Source organism: Neovison vison, chromosome 9 (assembly GCF_020171115.1).
Source record: "Neovison vison isolate M4711 chromosome 9, ASM_NN_V1, whole genome shotgun sequence".
NCBI lineage: Eukaryota > Metazoa > Chordata > Mammalia > Carnivora > Mustelidae > Neogale > Neogale vison.
This window is the reverse complement of record NC_058099.1, coordinates 75795785-75822289: the sequence shown is the minus strand read 5'-3', so window position 1 is coordinate 75822289 and position 26505 is coordinate 75795785. Positions and strand designations below refer to the sequence as shown.

At 37.1% G+C, this 26505-nt stretch overlaps 1 protein-coding gene across 1 annotated transcript in view; it reads right to left on the bottom strand.

Moving 5' to 3' along the window:
• Nucleotides 1-3500: 3500 nt before the first annotated feature.
• AGTPBP1 (ATP/GTP binding carboxypeptidase 1) overlaps nucleotides 3501-26505 on the bottom strand; it is a 159879-nt gene continuing 136874 nt past the window's right edge. The window contains exons 24-26 of the mRNA XM_044265785.1: nucleotides 25780-25956; nucleotides 21492-21652; nucleotides 3501-4254 (exon numbers count right to left, since the gene is read on the bottom strand). Coding sequence (XP_044121720.1) covers nucleotides 4077-4254; nucleotides 21492-21652; nucleotides 25780-25956 — 516 coding nt within the window. The 3' untranslated portion in view covers nucleotides 3501-4076. The remainder of the gene's footprint in view (nucleotides 4255-21491; nucleotides 21653-25779; nucleotides 25957-26505) is intronic.

Here is a 26505-nt window from a genome sequence, read left to right as displayed (position 1 = left end):
GCTTCATATTTGCTTGGCATCCTATCAGGACATCTTGGAAAGGGACAGCCTCACATTTGTTACTGTAAAGGTAAACCTTCTGAGCATCTGCAGCAAAGTGTCCCAAGCTGCTGGGTTTACGAAGCGAAGGGCACCACAAGTCCACCCCCGCTCTGCAGGGGTTTGGGAGTGCGTATGCACGCAACCGCACAGGCAGACCTCACTTCAGTTCTCACAGCGTCAGCCAGGCCCTAGACTCCAAACTGTTACCCTGGCTGGCCTGCACGGTGCCTCAAATGCCACCACAGGAGGCCCATTCATTAGGATTTCAGTCCTGCCTATGCATCCACCTCAAACTGCAAAGTTTATTCAATGACCCCAATAACCAGCCATGTTCTGAAGCCTAAGAGCCGTTAGAAGTGCTAGGAGGTCGAAAGGACTTGGAGTGTGAGGAAGGCTATGAGATGGAAGGAGTGGGGACAGGCCTAAGTTACTTCTTAGGGTCTCAAAAAAGAAGGTCCTAATGGTCAGCCCCGTATAGGTAAGTACAAAGGCTATATATAGATGATTAATGGTGGAAAACAACCGAAATTTGACATTCCAGGAACAGAACCCTCAAAACATGAATTCTCATAAAGAAAATGGGACTGTCTTCTGAGTTTCCCTTTTCCCGTGCAGGAATTCAAATGGGCTTTGGCCGGAGAAATATTTGCTTCATGTTAGTAAGAACAACCCATTGGATGAAGTAGAATGGTCTTTCAACTGAAAATATCGCTTCACCATCTTTTTCCAAATGGAGAGACCTAGGGCTTACATGTAGCTGATTCACTGAATTCACGGATTTTCAATTAGTATTTTATAACGATTAAAGTACATACAGGAAGGGCGCCTGGCTGGCTCAGCCAGTTAAGCATCAGTCACGACCCTGGGATCGAGTCCTGCATCAGGCTCCCCACTTGGCGGGGAGTCTGCTTCTCCCTGTGACCATCCCCCCTCTCATGTTCCCTCAAATAAATAAAATCTTTTTAAAAAAATATACGTATAGGAAAACAAAAGGATTTATAAAGATACATTTATGGTTTCATTAGTGTCATTTATTTCTGGATCATGCACAAAGACAATTCCATCAGTACATTTATTATATTATCCACTTTAGTGCTTATAATAACACGGTCATCTTCACTTGGATATTTGAAATGTTGAAGTAGCATATTCACTGCTGTTAGTGCAGATCTCAAGTGGAACTCCAGGTTACTTATTTGTAATTAGAATTCAAACAAATGTCCATGTCTCTGAACACCAAACACCACTGGCAGACGTGGCAGGAACTGAGTAAGGATACTTAAAGCAGGACGAAACCCTTTCTTCAAACAATAGTATGACTGCAATAAAGGAAATGCCGATGTGAACCACAGGTTTTTTTGCAGGTTTTTGCATTCTGCCTTTCCTGGATAAATTTCACAGACTCAAGAAACAAAGACCCTCAAGCTTTTCACATTCCTTACTCTTTGAGGGAAAGGCCAAGGACAGCACCTCCTTCTGCGGCAAGAACATGAGGCTAGTTGCCTGCATACCTGGGGTGAAACCCTGAACATGGTGACCTTGCTTGACCTCTGTGTGTCTACTGTCCTGACTCTACACCTGAGTCTGATCTAAACCATCCCTGGTGCTGATCTACAGTTCACAGGTCCTGCGACTCCTAGGAAACTGGAGGCCGAGGGAGCACATCAGATCGGACAGTGGTTCTCCCAGCGTGGTTCCTACAGCATGACCAACTGAGAATTTTTAAGAAATGCTCATTTGGGGCCCTGCCCAGAGCCACACTGGATCAGCAATCTCTGATTTGGGAAGCAAGTCCTCCAGGTGATTCTGACGTACACAACAAAGTACGAGAACCAGTGGATCAGACCAAAACCACAGTTAAGAAATTCGCAGTTCCAAACACAAGGCAAATTAAATCAGTCTAAACTCTATCACTAGGTTTAGTTTGTCAGCTACGCATTACTTTTTCAGGGTTATGTCACTGAAGGCATTTCAAACATTCTTTGAAAATCCTGAAAAGAAATAGCCACAGAGATAAAATGTAGGGCAATTCTAGCTACTAATAGTCAGTGACAGTTTTACCCACTAATTCAGAAAGTCAGGATTTTAAATTTTTATTTTTATAAATAAAATTTTATAAATTTTTATAAATAAAGCTATTTATTAAGGAAAAAATCATTTCCTAACTATAGAAGACTTTCTCTTCAACCTTGTGAATAATGATTTAATAAAAGGCATATTCAGGTTTGTAACATATACTAAAAGATGGATGTCACCCATACGAAATTTTTTAATAGTACACAACAAGGGATTTTTACACTGTCAACATAATAAATTGAAGTTTTGAGTTATCTGCACACTATAGTAACTGTAATTGCTTCTCATATGTGGATACCTTGTGCTTCCGTTTCTAGTTTTATAAGAATCAAGAAAAATTTACATACGTAGTAGCTCCATATTCCACTCTGGAAAAAAAATCACAATTAAATATGCAATTATTTTCTATGTGAAACATATAAATTAAAATAAATAACTTTATGAATTATTAGGTAAATTATTAAATAAATAAATATTTTACTTCTCTAAAGTATCCTGATCTTTCCCAAATTAGCTAACCAACACACCAAGAGGACTGCCAACCCTCAAAATCTAGTCTTCTATTTTCTGAGATTAATTAAGACTTAGGCTACTAAGAGAAAAAGAACTCTATGAACTACCCCATACTATGTTTTTAAACATAGCTGCTAGGACGTCAAAAATGAGCTACACTATGGAGAAAATGCCTCAAATGATACAGTGAAAATCACTGACTTGGAAAATGCAAAAAATCTGACATATATTTTATCATTTCTTTTCCATTATTATAGGTTTAAAAAAAAAGATTAAAAATTTCTAATCAGGAATGATGTACCAAAACCGAAGCACCAAATGTACCAAAATCTGGCAAGAATCTGTTAATGAGGTAACTCTTTCAGATTTGTTTTATTATAACAGAACCTTAGTTCTTAGGGCATTATCCAAAGTCGCTGAACTAGTTTTATTTTACTTGAAGATAAAGTCATTTCCGCAGCAGGGCAGCTTCAACCGGAAAGATGTCACTACAAGAAACGGCTTACGGTCACTGCAGTCATCTAGACTCAGACGCCAGGGTCAGCATCACACAACTCAGGAAATGCTAAATACGCTTAATATACAGACACATATTTAACACTGTATCGTATCCTCACTGCATGTTTCAAGCTGAACAAACTATTGTGATACACACTCTATTTTCTTTTAGAGAAAAGAGCCGTTTAAATATATTGTTTACGACACTCAGAGGTACACCTATACCCTAAAAAGTCTAACACTAGTAAATTCAGCATTTTTTTTTAAACAAATTTTTATCAATGTGTTCAGATGTTGGAATTCTAGAATATCTTCACAAAGATTCTATAAACCAAATAATCTGAGCTGGTTAAAAAGGATGACGAAATGAATTCAACATTTAATATAGCTTTTATTTGTTTTAATTTGGTAAGTGGAGAATGTAACGCTTTCAAGGCAAACTCTGGGTTATTTCAGTCACAAGTCCACAGTTAACATGATTCTGAAGCACAGTCTTATCTTCAGTATCTACTCACCCTACACAGTCACAGCTAGAGAAATCCATGTACATATATATTTATTTTCAACAACTCGGGATTTTCAACAACTCGGAATTCAGATTTTATAGTCTCACACACTTCAAAATGTATCCATCTGATGCAGGATATAACCATAAGAAGATAAAAATTCATGCAATGATACTCAGGTTTTGTTTTGTTTTGTTTTAAAAATTAAATCCAATAATTGTTCATTCAATGCCATATCAAGTGCACTGAATATCTAAAATAAAACAAGTGCCAATTTTATCATGAATTAATAACTTATTTATTGTCTTGAAACCAAACAGGCCCAAGTTACTTGTTGTCTTTCTTGAGTCAGCTATTAACTCATTTCTCTCAAACTTCCTGTGTAAGAAAAAAACAAGCTATTTCCTTTCTGTTTTGCACTTTCAAGAGATGGCAGAAGGTTTAAGGTAGGTATGTTCTTGATAATTCAGAGTCAGAAAGTACTTCCTCCTGAGCAGAAGGTTCATAATCCCCTGCGTTTTCCGCCAATTCAGTATCTAAGTCGTCATTACTTTCTGCACTGTAATCCACTTCTTCAAGGAATCGAGGCTCATCTTCATCCAAAACGTAAGTGGTAGGGCTGTGGCCAGAGCACATAGAGCACACGAGACTTCATTAGATCCTAAGGTTCTAATACAAGGTTATCTGACCACACTGGGTTAAATCTGATTTCAAAATAATACAAGTAGTTTGTGTTAGCTTTAAAAGTGTTATCCAAATGAAGAAGTTAAGAGATTTATAATAGTTAAGACTATAAATGGTGACATGTTAAGTATTAATTGTACAACAGGGTTGTCGACATATACTCTACAATTAGACAGCTATAAAAAACAAAAGACTCCCCTATTTGGTTGCTTTTTTGTAGGACTTTTATCAATTTGCAGGGCTAAACAGACCATCAATAAGCCTTATTTTATTTATCTTATTAATTCATCCTTTATAAGAAAGTGCGGTATTTAAACACTAAAACCACTTATTCTAAGTCTATACAATGATTACTTGCTATAAAACAGCCCTTACGCGCTTCCTCCCAGTTTCCATTGGTCAAGAATAAAAATGAAAAACAAGTGAATGCTCCACACCCAGATTAATTACTTGCCCTTGGGACACAGAATAAGATATTTGCTTAAAAGCACTAAGTGCTTCTGAATATTTCATTAGGTAGGTTGGGATAAAGACAGCCTGTCCATCTTGATTTCTCCCCATCTGGGAGATTTTACACACACACACGTGCTTGCGTGCGCACACACACGGCGTTATCAAAGAAACACTACACAAACATTTCAATGTCCCCATTTTGTGACCAAAACCATCTTAATTTCACACAGATGTATATTTTATATCCCACCTGCTTCCAAAAAGGTTTCCCATCATGGATGCAATTAAAAGCTATAAAATCAGACAGTAAAAAGGGAACAATAATCTGTTAAAATGAGCAGAGAGGCAAATGTCATTAGGCATCTAGAATGAAAGAAGTCCTGCACTGAATATGAAATTCAGTTCAGATTATCTCCAAGTCTAGGCAGGAAAGACAAGTTATTGGATTATACTGTTCTCATTTTCTAAAAAGAGAAAGCAAAATTCATCCACTGAGATTATCTTTTTTCCCTAGAACTGTTTTTATCTTGCTCATTAAAAATATATTGCAAAACCCCCTTTGTCTTATATAGCAAACTTCTTTAAAAGTTCAGAGCTTGCCCTGTGATGGAGTAGCCCTGATAAGCCAGCTGAGTGGCTTGAAGGACTACGTGAGACTTTATGACTTAGCTAACACTCACAAGTTTCATAGCTTTCAGGTATGCAACTGAAATACTTATAATGAATCTACTAGGTCTTTGGGGAAAAAATGAGATTAGAAGAAAAAATTATTTTTGCCTTCTAAAATGATCATTTTTTTTTTCTTTTAAAAAGCAGTAATTCATTCCTCCTTCTTGAGTTTGGTGTTTCAAATTCTCAGGGTGTCCCAGGTGCATCACCGCATACGCTGAGGACTATTAGAACAGACTCTCAGGACAGATGGAGGCTTCTGCTAGAGCAAAAGAGGGGGAAGGACAGAAATGAGGGGGGAAACTTGCTTACTTTCTTCCTGGAGACTGTCCTAATAAGAAGAAATGATAGTGGGGATGCAAGGGAGGGGGTAGATTTCCTCAAAAGCCATGCACTCCACTGGTACAGGGGCTGGGGAAACCAAGTAGGACTGGAGAGGCTCACTCCACAGCAAGGAGGCACCAGGACCAGAGCAGCGCAGTCACCTGCAGCTTCGTGGGGTCTCCTGACAGATAGGAAGAGCACAAAATCCATGTGGTGGGTGGGTAGGTGGGGGGGGCAAGCATCGTTCAGGAGATCTGCGGACAGCAGAATTCCACCCCACCCTTGCACTCCACCCCCCACACCACCACCAAAGAAAACAGACTGGCACAAAGTAAACTGGTTACCGGAACCTCAGCCACTACACCGAGGTCAGGGCGAGGACCTAGTTCTACATGGGAAGCTGACTACTAGAACATTAATCAACATGACCTAAGAGAAAGGGTTTAAAGAAAAAACCTAGCTTACAGGCTAGAAAACAGTCTTATTAGTTAAGGAAACAGAAGAAGTATGATTCAGAAGCAATAAAAATGCCCAGGATCAAGCCAAAAAAGTTCCTAGCCATCAAGGAGACTTGGAACAGTGCTAGGATCAGACACTTAAAAAGCACTTTTGTTAAGTCTAAGAAGCACAAGAAACCCCATAATAACGAATGTTCAGAAAATACTTTGAGCCTGTCAGTTCCTGATCTTGGCTCCTTCATATGCTGCCTGTGACATAAACTCCATCCACGTCGTGGCATCAACCCTTGTGATACCTAGCGATGGACCAGTTTCACACTCTGAGTCCATTCTCGGAACCCACACTGACCCTGCCATTTGATGCCTGCTTCTGCAGGTCCTACCGATCATGTTCCTAGCCTCAGCTTCATGAAAGTGTACCGTCTGTCTGAAATGCAGTGAGTCCATCCAGCAACGGCAAAGCAGCCCTCAGGGCTAACCTGTGCACATGTGGCAGCGGGGAGAGTGCTGGGCAGGCCTAGGGTCAGAGCTGCGGGAATCCTGAGACCGCAGGAACAGAGGAATTCAATCCCCATCACTCCCCTGAAAGCAGCCTTCTGGCCGGTGTTCCAGATGCCACTGTCCAGTCCGTTCTTTCTTGCCCTTAACTGGTAGAAATTCAAGCACTCCGCCCTTCTGGTGTGCCGCATTCCCCTCTGTCCCTCCTCACTGCGGATCAAGTGCTCTCCATCCTCCCTCCCTGCTTCAAAAACAGGCACTTATAAAAATGCTCTCCTGGCGCGCTCTCTTTGAGTAAACTCCCATATTTTAAGTTGCATTCTGGTATTTCCAAATTCCAAATTTCAAGCCCTGACTTCACCCCTGACTTGCACTGTGCACACAAGCACTTGTGAATAGGTTCGCGTGGCTATCTCGCATATACCCCCACTGAATGTTTGCAAGGGAACTCATCAGACTCCCCTGCAAGCCTGCTTCCGCTTGCCCTCGTCCCAACATCATCCACTCAGTGAGTCGTAAAACCACAATTCTCAGCAAGCAAGTCCTGCCAGCCAAGCTCTGAGCTACTTCTTGCCTCACATTTTACATCACAGACCTTCACCGATGTTGCTTCCTTTCCTCTGGACATGCTTCCCACCTTTTATCTCCCACCGACTCGTATTTCCTTCAAACTATAGCTCAGGCTCATCTGCAGATGTTCTTCCTTTATGAAAGCCCATCTCGGGCTAAGCGCCCTTTCTCTGCATTTCCTTTGTACCCTGCACATTCTGTCTGATTCCCTTCTCCCATGCAGGTGAAACCACCTATTTGTGGGTCCATCTTCTCATAAGCATGTTAAGGTCAGGAGCTGTGACTTACCCACATTAGTACCTCCTATCAGATCCTAAGGGTACTCGACACATTGCAGGCGCCAAAAAAATATTTGCCGAACTCTTTACGAGAAGCCTCAGGGCCCACAAGATCACTGCTTTTTATAATACCCCATCCCACTTATTATACTTTGTGTTAAAAAACAAAAAAAAAACCAAAAAAACGTAAGGCACAAGACCACAGCAATTCAGCTTTGCTTTTATTAGTAATTCCAACATGTTTTGAACAATGTACAACTTAGGAAGGGCCTTTATATACATTATATCTCACATTATATCTCACAATAACCTGCAGGGAAAAGAAAGACCTTAAGATAATCTGCCCTAGAGTTATAAAATAATTCCTTGACATCAGTAGAAAGGAATTCAATCACAAAATTCTGATCACAAAAAGAAACTCTAATCAGCACTCAATTATTTCCTATCACTATTACCTTTTTCCCATCACAACTTCTTTGTCCCCCTACTTTTCTTCATGTAAGCTTACTCCTGTTTCCCTGTTCTGCTTCATTCTCTAACAGCTGGCCTCTCTATCGTTGCCCTAACATCCTTCTTTTCTGGATTTTAATCAATAAGAAACATTTCATTCTAAAAGAGAATAGCATTTTAGTCCAAAACCAAATCTTTCTCATGGTGCTTCAGGAAAAAAAAATCAAAACCTTCACCCAAATGGCTTTCTCACGGGATGAATTTGTTGAAATTCTCTGCTGTATGGTGTACTACAATGTAGAAAAGGTTTAAAATTCCAACTGATTTCCAGATGAAAAATTGTGCTTCATTCAGATTCAGAAAGTATTCTGCCTATCACTATATTAACTAGTAAGCATATGCAATATTGAACCTAATAAATTCACCAAATCCCCTGATGTATGCCCAGCTACTTGCAGGAGAGCTGACTGGACATCTGAGACACCAGGACGCAGATCTTCAGCTCTGTTACCTATATACACGCATGGAAGAAGCAAAACACTGGACCTGGAGTCAGAAATTCTGGGCCTGTGCCCCTCTTCTCCGACTAGCCAGCTGCATGACCCTGAACAAGTCACATACTCTCTCCAAGCACTGGCTTTTCTCCAGAATAAAAGCAGAGATAACAGTGTCAGCCCCACTACCTCACAAGTTGTTTGACTCCAATTAGGTAGTAAGTGTGAAAGCATCTGTAAATTCTTAAACTGTACAAATATAAAATGCTATTATAAAATTAATAAAACCTACCTTGTTACAGAAAAAAGCTAAAGGGCCCAGGTAATGGGCTGGCACCACACCAAAAGGACTAAAAATACTGCCTTACTTTTGTAACTCCAAATCCTCCCTTAACCTCATACTCTTCTACAATTTTGAAACTAACCTACCTGTTTTCAGACAGCACAATAAAGATATCCTAGGGGAGAAATTCTGAAACTGATACACAAACAGAAATATACTCCATTGCCCAAATTAGCAGCAATTTGTGACTTGCTGATTATGTCTTTCCTGTATCGAATTATCAGGTCTCATGTGAAAGTAAAGGCTCTATCTGCCTAAATATCAGAGAATGTTTTATTTATATAATTTGATTCCCAGCTCATAAGAGATGTTTTATCTACTAAATATCAAAGCAAACAAAATTATCCATAGAAAATACAAGTTAACAATTTTGTCAGTCTTAAATGTCCACAGTGTATATACACAAGAATTTGCACATTCCTACACAGGTATATATACTCAACACACAATTAGAGTACAGGATTTCTAACAGGATCATCTATGGTGGAGGGGAAGGAAAGAAAGTTGTTAATTTACTGATATTTTTTGGACCACAAATATAACCAAGCTGCCTTCAAAAAACAGTCACTAAACTCCAACTGACTTTATATTACTATTGATCTAAAAACATTCCTTATACAAAACAAAAAGGTTAAATAGTTGTTTTCTCAATAATACAGGATACCCTCAAAAGCTGACCATTCCCTTTTAGTAATTTTGCTTAGTCACTTGGAAGATACAAGATACAATGAAAGCGCAGGGGAATTCTGGAGTCCAATCTGGGCACAATTCTTGGTTTCGTTGGGAATTACCAGACAGATGACCATGGGTCAATTCATCTCTGAGCCTCAGTTTACACATATGAAAAGGGGTAACAATACCATCTGTCTCCGATTGTTCTCAATAGAACAGAAAAATCTCGGAGATAATAATCAAACTTAACAGAAACTCAGAACGGGCATGCGTGTTTGGGTCCCAAGGCCATCCTGGGTCTAGTGATGCGCTAGCCAGACGTACAGGATTCCGCACACAGCTGCATTAACAGCTGTGACGGATATTACAGTGAAAGGATACAAAGCAAAATCAAGAGAAAAGTGCATGGGGCAAAGTCCAGAAGAACCCAAGGCAAGGCAAGGGCAGCTGCTAAGAGGCAGAGAAGTCATCAGAGCTTTCAGCAATTTCAAAGGATTGGAGGCAAAAATTGGAGTTCAGAGCTGCCACGTTTCCTGAAAAAAGGGAGTTGCAGAGATATGACCCCAATAGTTCTCCCCTGGAGGCGTGTGACAAATTCATAAAATACACAGTGCAAGAGGCTGAAAAGCAAAGCAGAAAGCAGCAAAACAAACAAACCAGAAAATAAACAAGGGAATCTGGGGCAGTTTTGTGGTACTGAGGAAAGGCGAAGCCCTAGGCCTTCCACGGTGACTCTGGAGGGCAACTACTTAGAGGGGGACACATGAACCATGGCTAGACAAGTTTGACAAGTTTTGCAAACCCACCTCCAGTTAGCTCCGTCCCTTGCCAGACTGGGACCACCTGCCTACTCCACAGCCTGCCAGAGGACAGAATGAATCCTCTTGGAAACAATATGTATTCTTCCTTATTCTGATATACCATTTTCTTACTTTGGCGTCTCAAACAGGCACTAAGAGGAATAACTTCATTCTTCCAAGAGGCTACTGAAAATATAGCTTATAAATATTAATAAGTACCTAAAATCATCAAATTCTTTATACTGCTGTCTTAGAGATTAACAATTACTAACTTCATACTTATCTGGATCTCAATGGTAAGGATCCTCTCTTTCTCTTATGATAAGCCTCAAAGCTTTCATTATAATCAAATCTGGCCTGGGGTCCTGAAGTATTCACATTAAGTTCCCAACTTATTTTCCCAGATGATTTTAATATCCTCTGTATTTGTAGGTACAACAGCATTTCATTGACTTTGCACAAAAACACAAATGGTTCACTTTTAGTTATGAGCAACTATGATTTCCAGTGGACAGAAGAGATAATATGATCTTCAATTACATGGCATGATTTATCTCCCTAGAAAATATTCTAATCTAATTATAGCTGTAAGAATTTTCTACGTAGTTACAATAAATGACACTCACAAATGAACACCAGACTCAAGCATGTGCATCACAGCCATTAAAAAGGATTTTTTAAGGAGCAGCTTGATTAAACGGTAAACTGTACATTTAAAATAAAGCACATTAAGTTTGTGCTTTGACTGCATTGCTGTAAATACTGCCATTAACATGTGGCCACAAACGATCTATACTGACAGACTCTGTCCTTGACCAAATTTGAATTAGGTTCTTCTGAGTCCTCTTACAGACTAGGCCCTGACCTTGGGCTCTGTCCTCAGGGGCTCCCCTGCTTAGTCTAGCTGTGGTAAGCATCTTGCTGAGTCAGTTTTATCAAAATCCCTCACTCTCTGTATCTCATCAGTCTGGCCTGCTTTACCAAAAACTCCATCAAGTAGGTTTAGCCAGAATCTCCCTTACACGTGACTTCCTCTCAGTAATTTTCCATCCACCAAGCCCCCTCCCTACTCCCTGGCTGTAAATCTCCACCTTGCCTCACTGCCTTCACCCCTAGTAGCAGTCCTCCTTAACAGTCTGCCTTCGTAGTCTGTAACAGTGTCACAAATAACTTTCTCTTTAATAATATTAATTTAATTTTCTAAGAAGAAAAAGTTCTTACATATTTACAATAAACATTAGCTTCACATGAAAAAAGTACAGAAAATACAGAGGCTAATATTTCATTCTAGTGTTAACAGTCTGTAGCAATGAGTATCTTTGTACTACCTTACCAGTAACTTCCAGCCAGTCTCTGTGATAATGCTAGCAACAGAGGCAGAGCCTTTAACCAAGAAACATGATGATGTTAACTCATTCACAGGCCTGTACTCATTCTCTATACCCGATGAGAAAAGTACTCTATCTTTATCAAAATGCATCAAATTAGATTTTTTAAAAAGTATGAACAAAAAAATAGAACAAATGCTAAGCATATTTTAAAGATTTTCTCCAGCTTAAGTCCTATTTATTTTATTAGTTGCATTAAGAACAATTTCTCACCAAATTTTCTAATGTCCATGCTGTATGCACAAATACAAATTAAGTGCCGACACATGCTACACCACAGATGAACCTTGTAAACAAGCTAAATGAGTGAAACCAGACATAAAAGACCATTAACCATATGATTCCATTTATCTGAAATATCCAGAACAGGTAAATCCAGAGAAAAAAGCAGATGAGTGGTTGTCAGGGTCTGGATCTGACTGTTTAACGGGTATGAGGGTTTTCTTTGGGGGTGCTATGACAAGTTTTGGAACTAGACAGAGGTGGCTGGTAGTTACACAATATTGTGAACATATTAAACACCATTTAATTGTTCACTTTAAAATGACTGATTTTATGCTGTATGAACTTCATCTCAATAAAAAAAAGAAAGAAAACAGGTCAAAACACTGATTAGAAGACAGTCATTAGGCTTCATTTAAACACAGGCATATGTTTTTATTATGATAAGACACTGTATAGAATTCGGCATTTTTCAGCTTTGCTTTCCTATAATGTTTTAAATATATTCAAATTTCAAGTACTTCTTCTGTATACATGATATCCTGAATGTAGTCCCCACTAACCATATCCTGATGCGCAGCACTGTTAAATGTTTTATTAGTTCTCAAATACTTTAAATGAGACTCACTGAGAGGACTCTTGAATAGCTCAGGTGACAGGTAAAATAAAACACTTGCGCTAAGTACAAAAATACTACCTAGTTGTAAGTTTTAAATGAGCTCTACCAATATTCCCAGCTTTGACCTAAAATAAACACACGCCCCTAGGAAAGATACAATGCAGACTTAGTGTTACAGCCGATGAAATTTTTATTATACAACAGATACAATTAAGTAAAGTTAAAATGATTTATGTATGGTAATTTCCAATGAATGCTCTGGGAATATAAATCGTGATTAATTTTCAACCACAGGCTTTGCTGAAAAAGAAGTTCTATAACTTCTGGTAAATACAGTGAATCTCAAGAGCAAAAAAGATGATTGTAAAAGAATAACTTTTTTAAAAGGATAATCCACAGGAAAAAGAAAACTGAAGAGGAAATAATAGCAAAGAAGAGACATCAACAAATGTTAGAAGATGAAAGCAGATGGATGAAAAATGAATGGGTCTGAGTACCAACCTCTACTTTGTTCAAGTACTTACAACAGGGGAAGCCATGGGGAAAATGCTGATTTGCATTACAAAGTCAAAGGAAAGCTAAAATAATCTGGGGGATAACCTGGTTATCAGGGTGCAATTGAAAAGAGAATAATTGATTAAAAGATTTTATAAAGAGCAGTTAGACCTTCAGATCACCTTCCTCAGGTTATTCCCTAGTTTAGAAAGTGGGAAAGATGACTTTCTAAAAACTTTTATCAGAGAGGCTATTCAGTTAGGGCCAAAAGACAGAAATGAAGGTCAGGAGAGTAAGTGAAAAGTCTGCTCAAAGGTAAGTCCAACTGGGCCTCCAGAATGATAGCTACTGGACCTTATGCCCCACAGCAACATTTCTCAAAAATTTTTTAAATCACCTCCCAGTGCCCTGCAGGTGTTTTTTCCCCTTAATCCCCCTAATTAAGTATAATTAATAATTAGAAAGCTAAAAGATTAGACCCAGTTAAAGAAAGGATAGGTGAATTGAAAGTTGGTTAGAAAAAGCACCTAACTCCGACAGTCAACAGGACTTGTATTCACAGGATGCACAAGGCTATAATAAACAAAGAACCAAGTCTTAACTGGAATGCACAAGCACGCATATGTGTGTGTGTGTGTGTGTGTGTGTGTTCAGCGCAAGGGAAGCAGGCAATACTGCCCGTCTCCCAGTCTTTCCCTTAAAAAGTTTCATTGGCATATTTTAGAAGCTGCAGCCTGAGGGCCAGACTTCTAATTTAGCAGGAATTGTGGGCTGCCATCCTCTTCAGAGACTGGGGAAGTCAGCAGATACAAATCCTGCCTTCTTCAGGCAGTGTGCTCCAGTAATCAAAGTACGTTACATCTGACGCCTCAGCTATTGTGGCTGCCACTGAGGAGACAGACCTACAGACAGCCTGGTTCTAGCAGCCAGCAGGGCTTGCCTCCATGAGTCCCATGTACTCTATCAAACAAACAGTTCTTAGGCACAGAGGCACGTCCTAATAGCCATATAGTCAGGCTACCACAAAGGGAAGAGGCAAAAATACCCATCTCCCAGTTTTTCCCCAGAAGGGCTTAACTACAGACTTTTCTAACTGCTGCTAAAAGTTCCAGCTTCTAATCATCCTGCATCTAAGCGTGATTATGATCCTCCTTTTTGGGACACTACTATGACCTGGCACCCTCAACCACTGGCACTAAAGACGAAGAAAGAGGCCTGGACAATCACAAAAGCCCGAGACACAACTAGAAGCTCAAGCCAGAATAATGAATGAAGTTTATCTCCTACACAAGAACATTCTGCCACAAATTGGGAGAGATGGCTATTTCATTAATATGCAGAAACCAAAACAGAGAGTCATGGAAAATGAAGAAACAGAAATCTATTTCAAACAAAAGACCAAGATAAATACTTAGAAACAGATCTCAAAGAATGCAGATAAGTGATATACCTGATACAGATTTCAAATAATGGTAATAAAGATTTTCAACAAAGTCAGGAGCAATGCATTAACAAAGTGAGAATTTCAACAGAGAGAAGATATGAAAAAATATTGTGTAGAAATCATAGAACTGAAGAATATAATAACTGAACTGAAAAATTCAATAGAGGCTTCAGCAGCAGACTAGAGCCAATGGAAGAAAGCATCAGTGAACTCCAAAAGGGCAGCAGGATTCATCCAAAGAGGAACAAAAAGAAGAATGAAGAGTGAAAATTACTTAAGGGACTTAGGGACATCAACAAACAAACCAATATATTCATTACAGAGGTCCCAGAAGAAGAGATAAAGGGACAGAAAGCTTATTCAAAGAAATAATGGCTGAAAATTTCCCTACCCTGGGGAAAGAAAAAGATATCAGACATCCAGATTTACGAAGATCCAAAATGATGAATCCAAAAAGGCCCACACCAAGACACATTATAATTAAAGTGTCAAAGTTAAAGACAAGGAAAATCTTTAAAGTAGCAAGAGAAAAGCAACCTGTTATGTACATAAGAACCCACATAAGATTATTAGCAGATTTTTTTCAGCAGAAATCTTGCTGGCTAGAAGTGAGTGGAAGGATTCCTACAAAGTGCTAAAAGAAACACACTCCCAACCAACCAGGAATACTTTTCCTGGCAAAGCTGTCAATCGGAATTGAAGGAAAAATAAAAAATTTTCCAGACCAAAAAAACTGAAGGAGTTCATCACCATAGGACTGGGCTTAAAAGAAATGTTAAGAGAGTTTTTCAAGCTCAAATGAAAGTATGCTAGTAACAGAAAAACAAGTGACAGCATAAAACTCACTGGTAAAGGTGAATATATAGTTGCATTCAAACTGTATGTGAATATATATTTATATATGTATATGTATATGAATATATGTCTATGATATATAATTACAATCATACTGTTAAGGTGAATATATAGTTACATTCATACTGTAATCTTTCAATGGTAGTGGGAAAATCATTTATGAATCTAGTATGAAAGTATTAAAAATAACCATAACTACAATAATTTGTTAATGGATATACAATGTAAAAAAGATGCAAACTGTGATGTCAAAAACAAAATGTGGGGAAGGAGGAGTTTTGTTATATATTTAAAGTTAAGTAATTATCAGCTTAAACTAGGCTATCATAAATATGTTTTATGTAACCCTCATGGTAACCACTACACAAAACCTATAGTAGACACACAAAAGATAAAGAAATCAAAGTATACCACTACACCATTCTCTGAAGCCATTAAATTTTTTATAGCCATGTTAAAAAAAAAAAAAAAAAGTATACCTCTACAAAAAATCATCAAGTCACAAAGGAAGCAAGCAAAAAAGGAAGAAAGGAACAAAGAAATTACAAAACAGCCAGAAAACAATGAACAAAATGGCAACAGTATGCCTATACCTATCAATAATTACTTTAAATTTAAGTGGACTAAATTCTTCAAGCACAAAATATAGAGTGACTGAATGGATTTAAGAAAAAAAAATGTTAACATCCAACTCTACGTTCCCTGTAAGAGATTCACCTCAGCTTTAAGGACACACATAGACCGAAAGCAAAGTGATGGAAAAAGATATTCAATGCAAATAGAAACCAAAAGACAGCAGGAGGCAGCGGCACTCACATCAGAAAGAAAAAAAAAATGAAAAAGAAGGTCATCATATAACGATAAAAGTGTCAATTAAGAGGATATAATAATTATAAATACCTATGCACTTGACATAAAAGCACATATTAAATAAAGCAAATATAGATAAATCTAAAGAAGGAAATGCACAGCAATACAATACTAGCAGGGGACTTCAAGTACCCACTTCCAACATGGATAGATCATCCAGACAGAAAATCAATAAGAAAACACTAGAATTAAACTACATGTTAGACCACATGGATCTTAACAGACATATACAGAACATTCCAACCAACAACAGCAAAATAATATATTCTTCTCAAACACACATAGAACATTATTCAAGGTAAATCACATGTGAGGACACAAATAAATCTTAAAAAATAAAAGACAACTGAAATCATATCAAGCATTTTTTCTAACCACAACAGTTTAAAACTAGAAATCAATTACCAAAAGAAAAAAACTCGCAAATATGTGAAGATTAAACATGTTCCTGAACATGAGTCAAGAAAAATCAAAACATATCTTGAGACAAGTGAAAATAGAAACACAACATACCAAAATTTATGTGATGCAACAAAAACAGTTTTAATAGGGTAATTTAGTGTGATAAACACCTACAGTAAGAAAAAAGGAAGATCTCAAATAATCAAACTTTATAACTCAAGAAAAAAGGACAAACTAAGCCCAAAGTTAGCTGAGGGAAGAAATAACAAAGGCAGAGCAGACATAAATGCAAGAGAGACTAAAAAGAAAAAAGATGAATGAAACCAAGAACTAATGTTCTGAAGAAAAAAAAAGATTGTTAGCTAAACTTTCCAAGAAAAAAGAGAATTCAAATAAAATTATACATGAAAGAGGACATATTACAACTGATACCAAAAAATACAAAGGACTGTAAGAGATTACTATGAACAACAATATGCCAACAAATAGAATGACCTAGAAGAAATGGATAAATTCCTAGAAATGTATAATCTACCAAGACTAAATCATGAAAAAATAAATAGAAAATCCTAACCAGACCAATTGTTACTAAGGAGACTAAATCAGTAACCAAAAATCTCCCAACAAAGAATAGTTCATGACCAGAGAGCTTCACCGATGAATTCTACAAAACATTTAAAGAAGAACTAGTATCAATCCGTTCAAGCTCCTCCCAAAATAGAAGAGGGAACACATCCAAACTCATATTACAAGGCCAGCATTACCCTGATACTATAAGGACCTATTTAGCCAGAGGCTTCCATCAAGGTTAAAACAATAATGTTGTTTAAACTATCCCTACTTCCCTTCCCCCAGGGGACTTACTTAAAAACAAGTCCCGGAAACCAGCCCCAGGTAACAAAGCTAAAATACAAGGGTGGGTCAGGCCAGGTGGAGACATCAGATCAGTACGGGGATGCATACTGTCTCCCTAGTTACCAAGGAGTATGGGCCCTGCCCTTTGGGCACATTTTGGGTGCCAATTCTGACAAAGGTCATAGGCTGGTTCAAATGTCTACAGTTTACTAGGGTAAACTGTAATTCAGTTGGTCACCTAGCATGGCTTTGCAGCTTTTTCTGTGTGTTACAGTTTCATTGGCCACCTATGCGTGGCCAGGCCCAACCGCATGGCCTTTGCCCTTAAAAGCTAGTCTGCGAAACAGAGAAGGGTCACCCTCTCTTGTAAGAGGTGCGTCCCCAAATATTCGGTCTGATTCTTGATGCATGGTGCGCAATAAATCTTTACTTGACCTTTGCTTTATATCAGTCTCACTCCTTTAATCATGGACCCATTTTGGGGGGGGGAGGGCATAATACTAAAGCCAGACAAGGGCACTCAAAAAAACAAATTACAGGCCAATATTCCTGATGAACTTAGATGCAAAAATCCTCAATAAAGTATTAGGAAATTCAACTCAACAATGCATTCAAAGGATCAAACATATACCATAATCAAGTGGGATTCATCTCTCGGATGCAAGGATGGCTCAACATTTGTAAACCAAACAATGTGATATACCTCATTAACAAAATGAAGAATAAAAATCATGTGATGACCTCAATGGATGCAGAAAAAATATCTGACAAAATTCAACACCCATTCCGGATAAAAACTGAAAGAGCATGACACACACCTTTAAATAGTAAGTTGATATATTATAAGCCCACAGCTAACATCACATCCAGTGATAAAGTGCTACAGCCTTTCCTCTAAGATCAGAAAAAACACAAGAATGCCTATTCTCACCACTTTTATTTAACCTAGTACTGGTAATCCTAGGAGCAATTAGGCAAGAAAAAGAAACAAAGGACATCAAAATCAGAAAGGAAGAAGTAAAATTTTCTCTTAGTACAAATGAAAGGTTATATATAGATACCCTAAAAACTTCATAAAAAAATGTTAGATATAATGAACAACTTCAGTAATGATGCAGGAAACAAAATACACAAAAAACAGTTGCATTTCTATACACCGACAATGAACTATGAAAGAGAAGTTAAGAAAACAATCCTACTTACTAAGGCAGCAAAAAGAATAAAACAGGACTAAGTTACCCAAGGAGGTAGAAGATATATACTAAAAGAAAGCAATAAAAGAAACTGAAGAAGACACAAATAAACAGAAAGACAGTCTGTGCTCATGGATTAGAAGAACTAATGTTGTTAAAATGCCCACACTACCAAAAGCAATCTACAGATTCAATGCAATCCCTATCAAAATGTCTATGACATTTTTCAAAGAAACAGTTGAACTACAAAAGACCCTGAATAGCCAAAGCAATCTTAAAAAAGAATGAAGGTGGAGGCATCACACTTCCTGATTTCAAATAATCCACGATAGTGGTGTTGGCATAAAGACAGACACAGAGATCAATGAACAGAATAGAGAGCCCAGAAGTAAACCCCTGCATATACAGCCAATTAATTTTTGACAAAGGAACCAAGAATATGCATTGGGAAAAGACAGCCTCTTCATTAAATAGTGCTGGGAAAACTAGACAAATACAAAAGAATAAAACTAGACCCCTACCTTACGCCGTATACAAATACCAACTCAAAACAGATTAATGACTAGAAAGTAAGAAATGAAACCATAAAACTCCTAGAAGAAAACACAATGGGTAAACTCTTTTGACACTGGGCTTAGCAATAATTTTTTTGACACCAAAAGCAAAGGCAATAAAAGCAAAAATAAACAAGTAGATCCACATCAAACTACAAAGCTTTTATACAGCAAAGAAAACCATCAACAAAATAAAAAGACAACCTATGGAATAGGAGAAAATATTTTCAAAGCACACATTCAATAAGGGGTTAATACCAGACATACACAGAATTCACAGCTCAAAAGCAAAAAAACCCCAATTTTTTTAAAATGGAGAAAAGGACCTAAATACACATTTTTCCAAAGAAGACATATGAATGGCCAACAGATATATGAAAAGGTGCTCAACTGTACACTGCTGGTCACCACATAGACTGGTATAGGCACTATGGAAAACAGTATGGAGGATCCTCAAGAAATTAAAAATAGAACTGCCATATCATCCAGCAGCACCACTTCTGGGGACATAGCCAAAGGAAATAAAATCATTAGCTGTCAAAGAAATATCTGCACTCCCATGTTCAAAGCAGTATTATTTGTAACAAAGTATCAAAATAACTTAAGTGTCCATCAATGGATGAATGGATAAAGAAAATGTAATATACAGATATATAATGAAGTATAATTCAGCCTTTAAAAAGAAGGAAATCCTTTTGTTTGCTACATGGATAAAACTAGAGGGCATTATGCTAAGTGAAATAAACCAAAGACAAGACAGTTACTACATGGTGTCACTTACATGTGGAATCAAAACAAAAACAAAAACAAAAAAATGGACCTCAGAGAAACAGAGAGTAGGCAAGTGGCTGCCAGGGGACTGGGGTGTAGGAAAAAAAGGAAAGACTGGTAAAATGATACAAATTTTCAGCCTCGAGATGAGTAAGTTCTGAAGGCGTCACTGAAAAGGAATGGTGACTACAGCTGATAATACTAGACTGTATGACTGAAATTTGAAGAGCAGAACTGAAATGGTCATATTCATTCACACACACACCAAAACGGTAAACATGTGCACTGATGGATGGGTATGTTGGGGGCAATCCTTGTACAATGCATACATATATCAAAGCATCACAAAATCTTACAATTCTACAAATCTATACTTGTGAATTATACTTTGATAAACCTAGGAGAATAAAGAACACCTGAAATAACTTGAAGGAAGACTTCTAAATATCAGTCAGAACAATGGACAATCTTTATAATAAATATGTACTTCCAGTAGAGAACTCAGGTGATTACTGTCTCGATGATCACATTAAAAAGAACAGAGTTCTAACTAATGTTTCACCACACATAAAACTCCTAAACTAATATATCTAACAGAGCATAGCAATAAACTGACAAATGACAAGTCAGTATCTAACAAGAAAAATCATGAAGATACCACAAAATGAGAATTTTCTTACCCATATCCATCAAACTATAAAATGCTAAGATCTGGTATTATGATTAAGATTTATAATACTGAATTACATCTGAGGCTGTAACTGATCAAAATTTTATGAATATTTAAGGAGCAAAGGTTTATCTATTGAGAATATTACTTGGTGAACATAAATAAATAAGTTAAATTAAATTATTTGGCAGGATATTAAATTAATTAGCTGGTTTTAGTATATGTAAACAGAAGGTTACTGGAAAGCCATTTGATGTGTGTAGATATCAACAAAATAAAATTTCAAGTATGAATCCTGATTCTAAGTCCTCTTAATTTAAATATAACCTAAGTACTCTTTTCCACATTGCTTTTTTGGGGGTTTAAAGGTAAACCACTGGGGCACCTGGGTGGCTCAGTGGGTTAAGCTTCTGCCTTCGGCTCAGGTCATGATCTCAAGGTCCTGAGATAGAACCCCATATCGGGCTCTCTGCTCAGTGGGGGGCCTGCTTCCCCACCCCCCTGCCTGCCTCTCTGCCTACTTGTGATCTCTCTTTCTGTCAAATAAATAAATAAAATCTTTTTTTAAAAAAAGGGTAAATCATTAAGATCACTAAAAATAGCATTCAAAACACAAGGATGTTTCATTACAATCTCAATCCAAATAAAAGAATGAAGAATATTATCACAATTTGGAACAAATAAGTATGTAATCTAGACATTTAAACTTAATTATATTAATCCTAAAACTATTCTTGGCTATCAAAATCTCTGTGCCTTTCCTCAATTTAATGAAGTCTAACAGTATACTGCACATAATAACAGAAGGAAACAAGTGTGTCTTACCTAGTTACTTTGCAGTTCGATTCAATCAAGTCATTTTCAAAGTCAAGCAGGCTGGAAGGCAGATTATATTCCAATGGGGATGTCAGTCTTTTCAAACGCAACAGACCAACACAAAATTTTGCTCCCATCTCTTCCAATTCTCGAGTACCAATCTGTAAACCCTAGAAATAAAGCAATTTCATACATAAAAGTGTTTCAAAATTCATTGTTTATGCACCACACCCAGTGCTCCATGCAATACATGCCCTCCTTAATACCCACCACCAGGCTCCTCCCACCCCCAATCCTCCCTTCCAAAACCCTCAATTTTTTTCTGAGTCCACAGTCTCTCGTGGTTTGTCTCCACCTCTGATTTCCTCCAACTCACTTGCTGTCCTCTGGCTGTCATCGTTATAATTACATAGGTGAAATTTATAATTACATTAATAAAATTATAATTTTATTAATGTTTGTATGGGGCTACAACTCAATAAGCACAATGTCTTAACAATGTAAGATCATTTTAGGTCACAAAGGAAACTGTCTCAAAAAACCATTTCTAAATGTTTGTTCTCATTCCTGACATGCAAACTATTTTCACTAACACACAGGGGAAAAAAACATTCTGTGGTTATATTACTCTTGGGAGTTCATGTGTGGAATTATATTTTTGCGAGACATTGCTAGTACTTCTTGTAATCCACCTCTTTGGAAGCCAATGTTGAAATACTGTACTGTCAAAATCAAGGCCCTAATTTGTATATCTGAACATTACCATATATCCTTTTTACTGTATGATAAAAGAAAATGGTAAATAAAAAACAAACAAAAGAAAGGTAACTATGTCAAAAAAAAAAAAAAAAGAAATCAAACAGATCTAGGTCAATGAGGTAGCAGTAAAATAAATTTCTACATTCCATGTCAATTAGGAATGCCCATTTCAAATTTGGTCTACTGCAGCAAAAAGAGAATTTTACTGCAACTTATTATCCTTTTCTAACTGACAGTTCCCCAATAAACAATATAAGACATATCAAAAGTTTAATGTTATCACATAAAATGATAAAAATGGACTACAAATCAAAACATTGCTTACTGTTTAATTTTCAGATTAAAATTAATCTCTAAAATAAGTGAAATCCTTACACCAACAAAAGTTGCAGTGAAAATGAGAACACACATCATTTAGAGAAAAGATATTTTAAAATAGTTTTACAACAACCAGACTGAAAGCACAGAGTAACTGAAGGAAGTAAATTGTAAAAACTGTTACTTACCCTACCCTGCACAAAACACATGCCTTTATAATAATGACTATCTATTTTTTTTAAGATTTATTTTTTATTTTATATTTGAGAGGAAGGGGAAGAAGGGAGGGAGAGAATCTGCAAGCAAATCCCTCACTGAGTGGGGAGCCTGATGTGGTGCTTGGTCCCATGACCCATGAGATCATGACCTGACATGAAACCAAGAGCTTGACATTCTAACGACTGACCCACCCAGCCACCCCAGTTGACTGACAGTTTAGACAGTGTATCCATCTCCAAACAGTCTAACCTAACTTTATTAGAAGATTCATTTGCCTTCCTAATTTAAAAGCTTTAGAAAAGCTATGACTGTTTCTGAAGTAACTCACAGAAAATACAAATAAGGATCATTTACAGCCTAAAATTCAGTCATATAAGAACATTCTTGAGGTGAAGAGAACTGTTTCTTAAAATATCATTAAACTTGTACAACTTAGTAGCTAATATTAACAAGTCTGAAAAGCATATGTTACATGGGTAGGGGCAGATGGGAATATATGGGAATTACATACTTTCCACTCAATTCTGCTATGCATCTAAAACAAAACCAAAGTTTATTAACAATAACAAAAAGGTTATAAAAAGTAAATGTTATGATCACAGTATTGAATTTTAGACACTAAAAAAATGGCTTAGTAAAGGACATTTCTCTGCATAAGAGTTTTAAATTTAAAAAAAAGTTTTAAATCAACATTAACTCTATTAACTAAATCATATAAAAAAGAAATGAGTATTTACTAGGTACCCATTTTATTTTTTAAAAGTCTACATTTTTTAAAAAATAATTTTTAGAAAACTGGTCTAACATTTTATGTTTCAAAATATATTTTAGCTATTTTTTTTTAAGATTTTATTTTATTTATTTGAGAGAGAGAGACAGTGAGAGAGAGAATGAGCAAGGAGAAGGTCAGAGAGCGAAGCAGACTCCCCATGGAGCTGGGAGCCTGATGTAGGACTCGATCCCGGGACTCCAGGATCACGCCCTGAGCCGGAGGCAGTCGTTTAACCAACTGCGCCACCCAGGTGTCCCTATTTTAGCTATTTTTTAAATGACCAAAAAATTTATCAAAATACAAATAGAATGTCTTAAAAAACCCAATGAAAGTCTATCAGTAGAATCCAAATATAGCAAGAAAGCACTACTGCTATATCTTATAGTTGATTTCAAATGGCATGTAACCTCAGTTTCCCTACTTCTCTGCCTACCCCCAGGGGCCAGTTTCAAAAACACTGACACTTTAGGTTGCCTTCTCCTGTCTGACTGTATAAAGGATCTCTTTAAAAAGTAATTTACAGTCTATTTCCATAAATCATACAGCGTAAGGGTTTTTTCCTCAGAGACACCTATGGTCTTAAACAAAAGTGATTCTCAAGCTTTGTTCCCATCCTACACACAGAACGTGAGACTTCTGTCAAAGTTGTCCACGACTGGGGCACCTGGGTGGCTCAGTGGGTTAAGCCGCTGCCTTCGGCTCAGGTCATGATCTCAGGGTCCTGGGATCGAGTCCCGCATCGGGCTCTCTGCTCAGCAGGGAGCCTGCTTCCCTCTCTCTCTCTCTCTCTCTACTTGCCTCTTCATCTACTTGTGGTCTCCCTCTGTCAAATAAATAAATAAAATCTTAAAAAAAAAAAAAAGTTGTCCACGAGAGCAATGATTAGGAGACAGGGGCTGGAAGCTAGAGGAGTACTCTAGGACATCTTATCTCCTACCACCATCATGTCCTTAGTAGATGAGAAGTCATTGTTTCACAGTAGTTGAAGAGAATTCAAAAGACATTTTGTAAGAATAATATACTCTGGTCAACCTAAAATTTAGAGAAGTCACTCAACAGAAAGTACTGAAATTTCATTAACTTCTACTCTACAAGGCCCCTAAAGTTTGAATGTCAGTTGCAATATCTCTACAATTTTCTCCAGTTTGGTACAGACTGAAAAAGTCATTACTTAGGCTCTCCATTTAAGCTTTCAGTCAACTATAATATGTTGACATTTTTACTACTAACCAATTGGAAAATTTTTAACTCCTTCCAAAGTTATAACCATTTTTATGTGAAGTATATGAAAATCACTCTTAGATTTCCCCTTGCCCTATACCAAACCAAACCAAATCAAACAGATTGAGGAATAATTAGCATGACACCTGAAAATCTTTCTGTGGCAAGAAAAATAAGTACTTGTAATATTTATTTGTTTGCTGTTGATTATCCAAGGTTCAAACGATTGCCCATTAGGTTCTCAATCTTCCAAATTAAAAATGTCAAAGTCACCTAATATTTTATTAGTCTTTAATTTCAAAAGTAAACTTTAAGCTCCAGTTGTTTCCAATAAAAGACTATGCACGAGGGGCGCCTGGGTGGTGCAGTCAGCTAAGCATCTAACTCTTGGTTTCAACTCAGGTCTTGACTGAGTTCAGTGGTTGGCTCTGCACTCAGTGTGGAAGCTGCTTAAGATTCTCTCTTTCCCTCTGCCCCTCCCATTCATGCTCTCTCTCTCTCTCTCAAATAAATAAACACATCTTTAAAAAAAAACTACAACACTAGAGAAGAGCAGTCTTAGTAAAGAAAACATTTTAATGAAGGAATATGCACTTAAAAGTCACACACATACATCTAAATATACAAAACTTTATAAATAAATGTATTTCTAAATGCATATAAATATACCTACATCCAACAAATTAAAATGATAGAAAACTTTTATTCATAATGTACTACTTACACTGCTCTTAAGTTACCAGTCAATATTTAATATACCACAACATGCCTCCTTAAAAATTATGATGTAGATAGGATCAACCAAGATTTCATAAAGACCAAAAGCAAGCTATTTAAGTACAGAGAAGTAAAAAGGAATTGCATATGATTCAGTTCTATTCTTGCAAATTACATTTAACTCAGTATAACAAATCTGTCATTAATAAATACTTGAAAACCAACAGCATACTATATGCAAAGGAAGTCCTTAAAATAATTTTTACTGCTTGAAGTCCTGAGATGTTTTACCTTATATTTTCCCTGATCACAGCCACACAAAGTACTTTCCATGGTATAGCTTCTTTGTACCCCGATCTCCCTCCAAACTACAACACGTGCCGTAGATTCTTTAGATTTTTCTACTACAAAGCTACAGCTGCTCATGCAAAATGCTGGGGCAATATGGCTCAGTATCTTAGGCAAAGTCTGCAAAGGTAAGAATGACATAAGATTTCATGAAGTTTTTTAAAAATAATATTGTTTTTGTCATTTTTAAAAATTTTCAAAAAGCACAGTGATTAGAGCAGGGCTATGTGGATCTTCTTGCTTTATCCTCTGCTTTTCCAAGCATCCAAATCATTCTTTACTAATTTAGAATGTTCTGCTTTCCTGGACGAACAATAATTAGTTAGAAAACAGAATAAAAGATCACATTCATAGTAGCAACCAATAAATGAACAAAAACTATGTTAAAAAATGTTTTAAAACTATGGAAAAAAAAACCCATGTTTAAAAAACAAAGCAACTTTAGTCATGAAAGATGGTCTACTAATTAAGGGATTTCACATTATAAAAGTCAATGACCTCTAAATTAATTAACAAAGCTAAGACAATCACAATCAAAATGCCCACAACCTTTTCAACTTCAAATTATTCTCAGGTTCTCTTGGAGTGTGTAAGTATGGGGGCAGAGCCAGGGCAACTCTGAAAGAAGAGGCTTTGACTAGAGACATGATCCAACAGATATTAACGTAA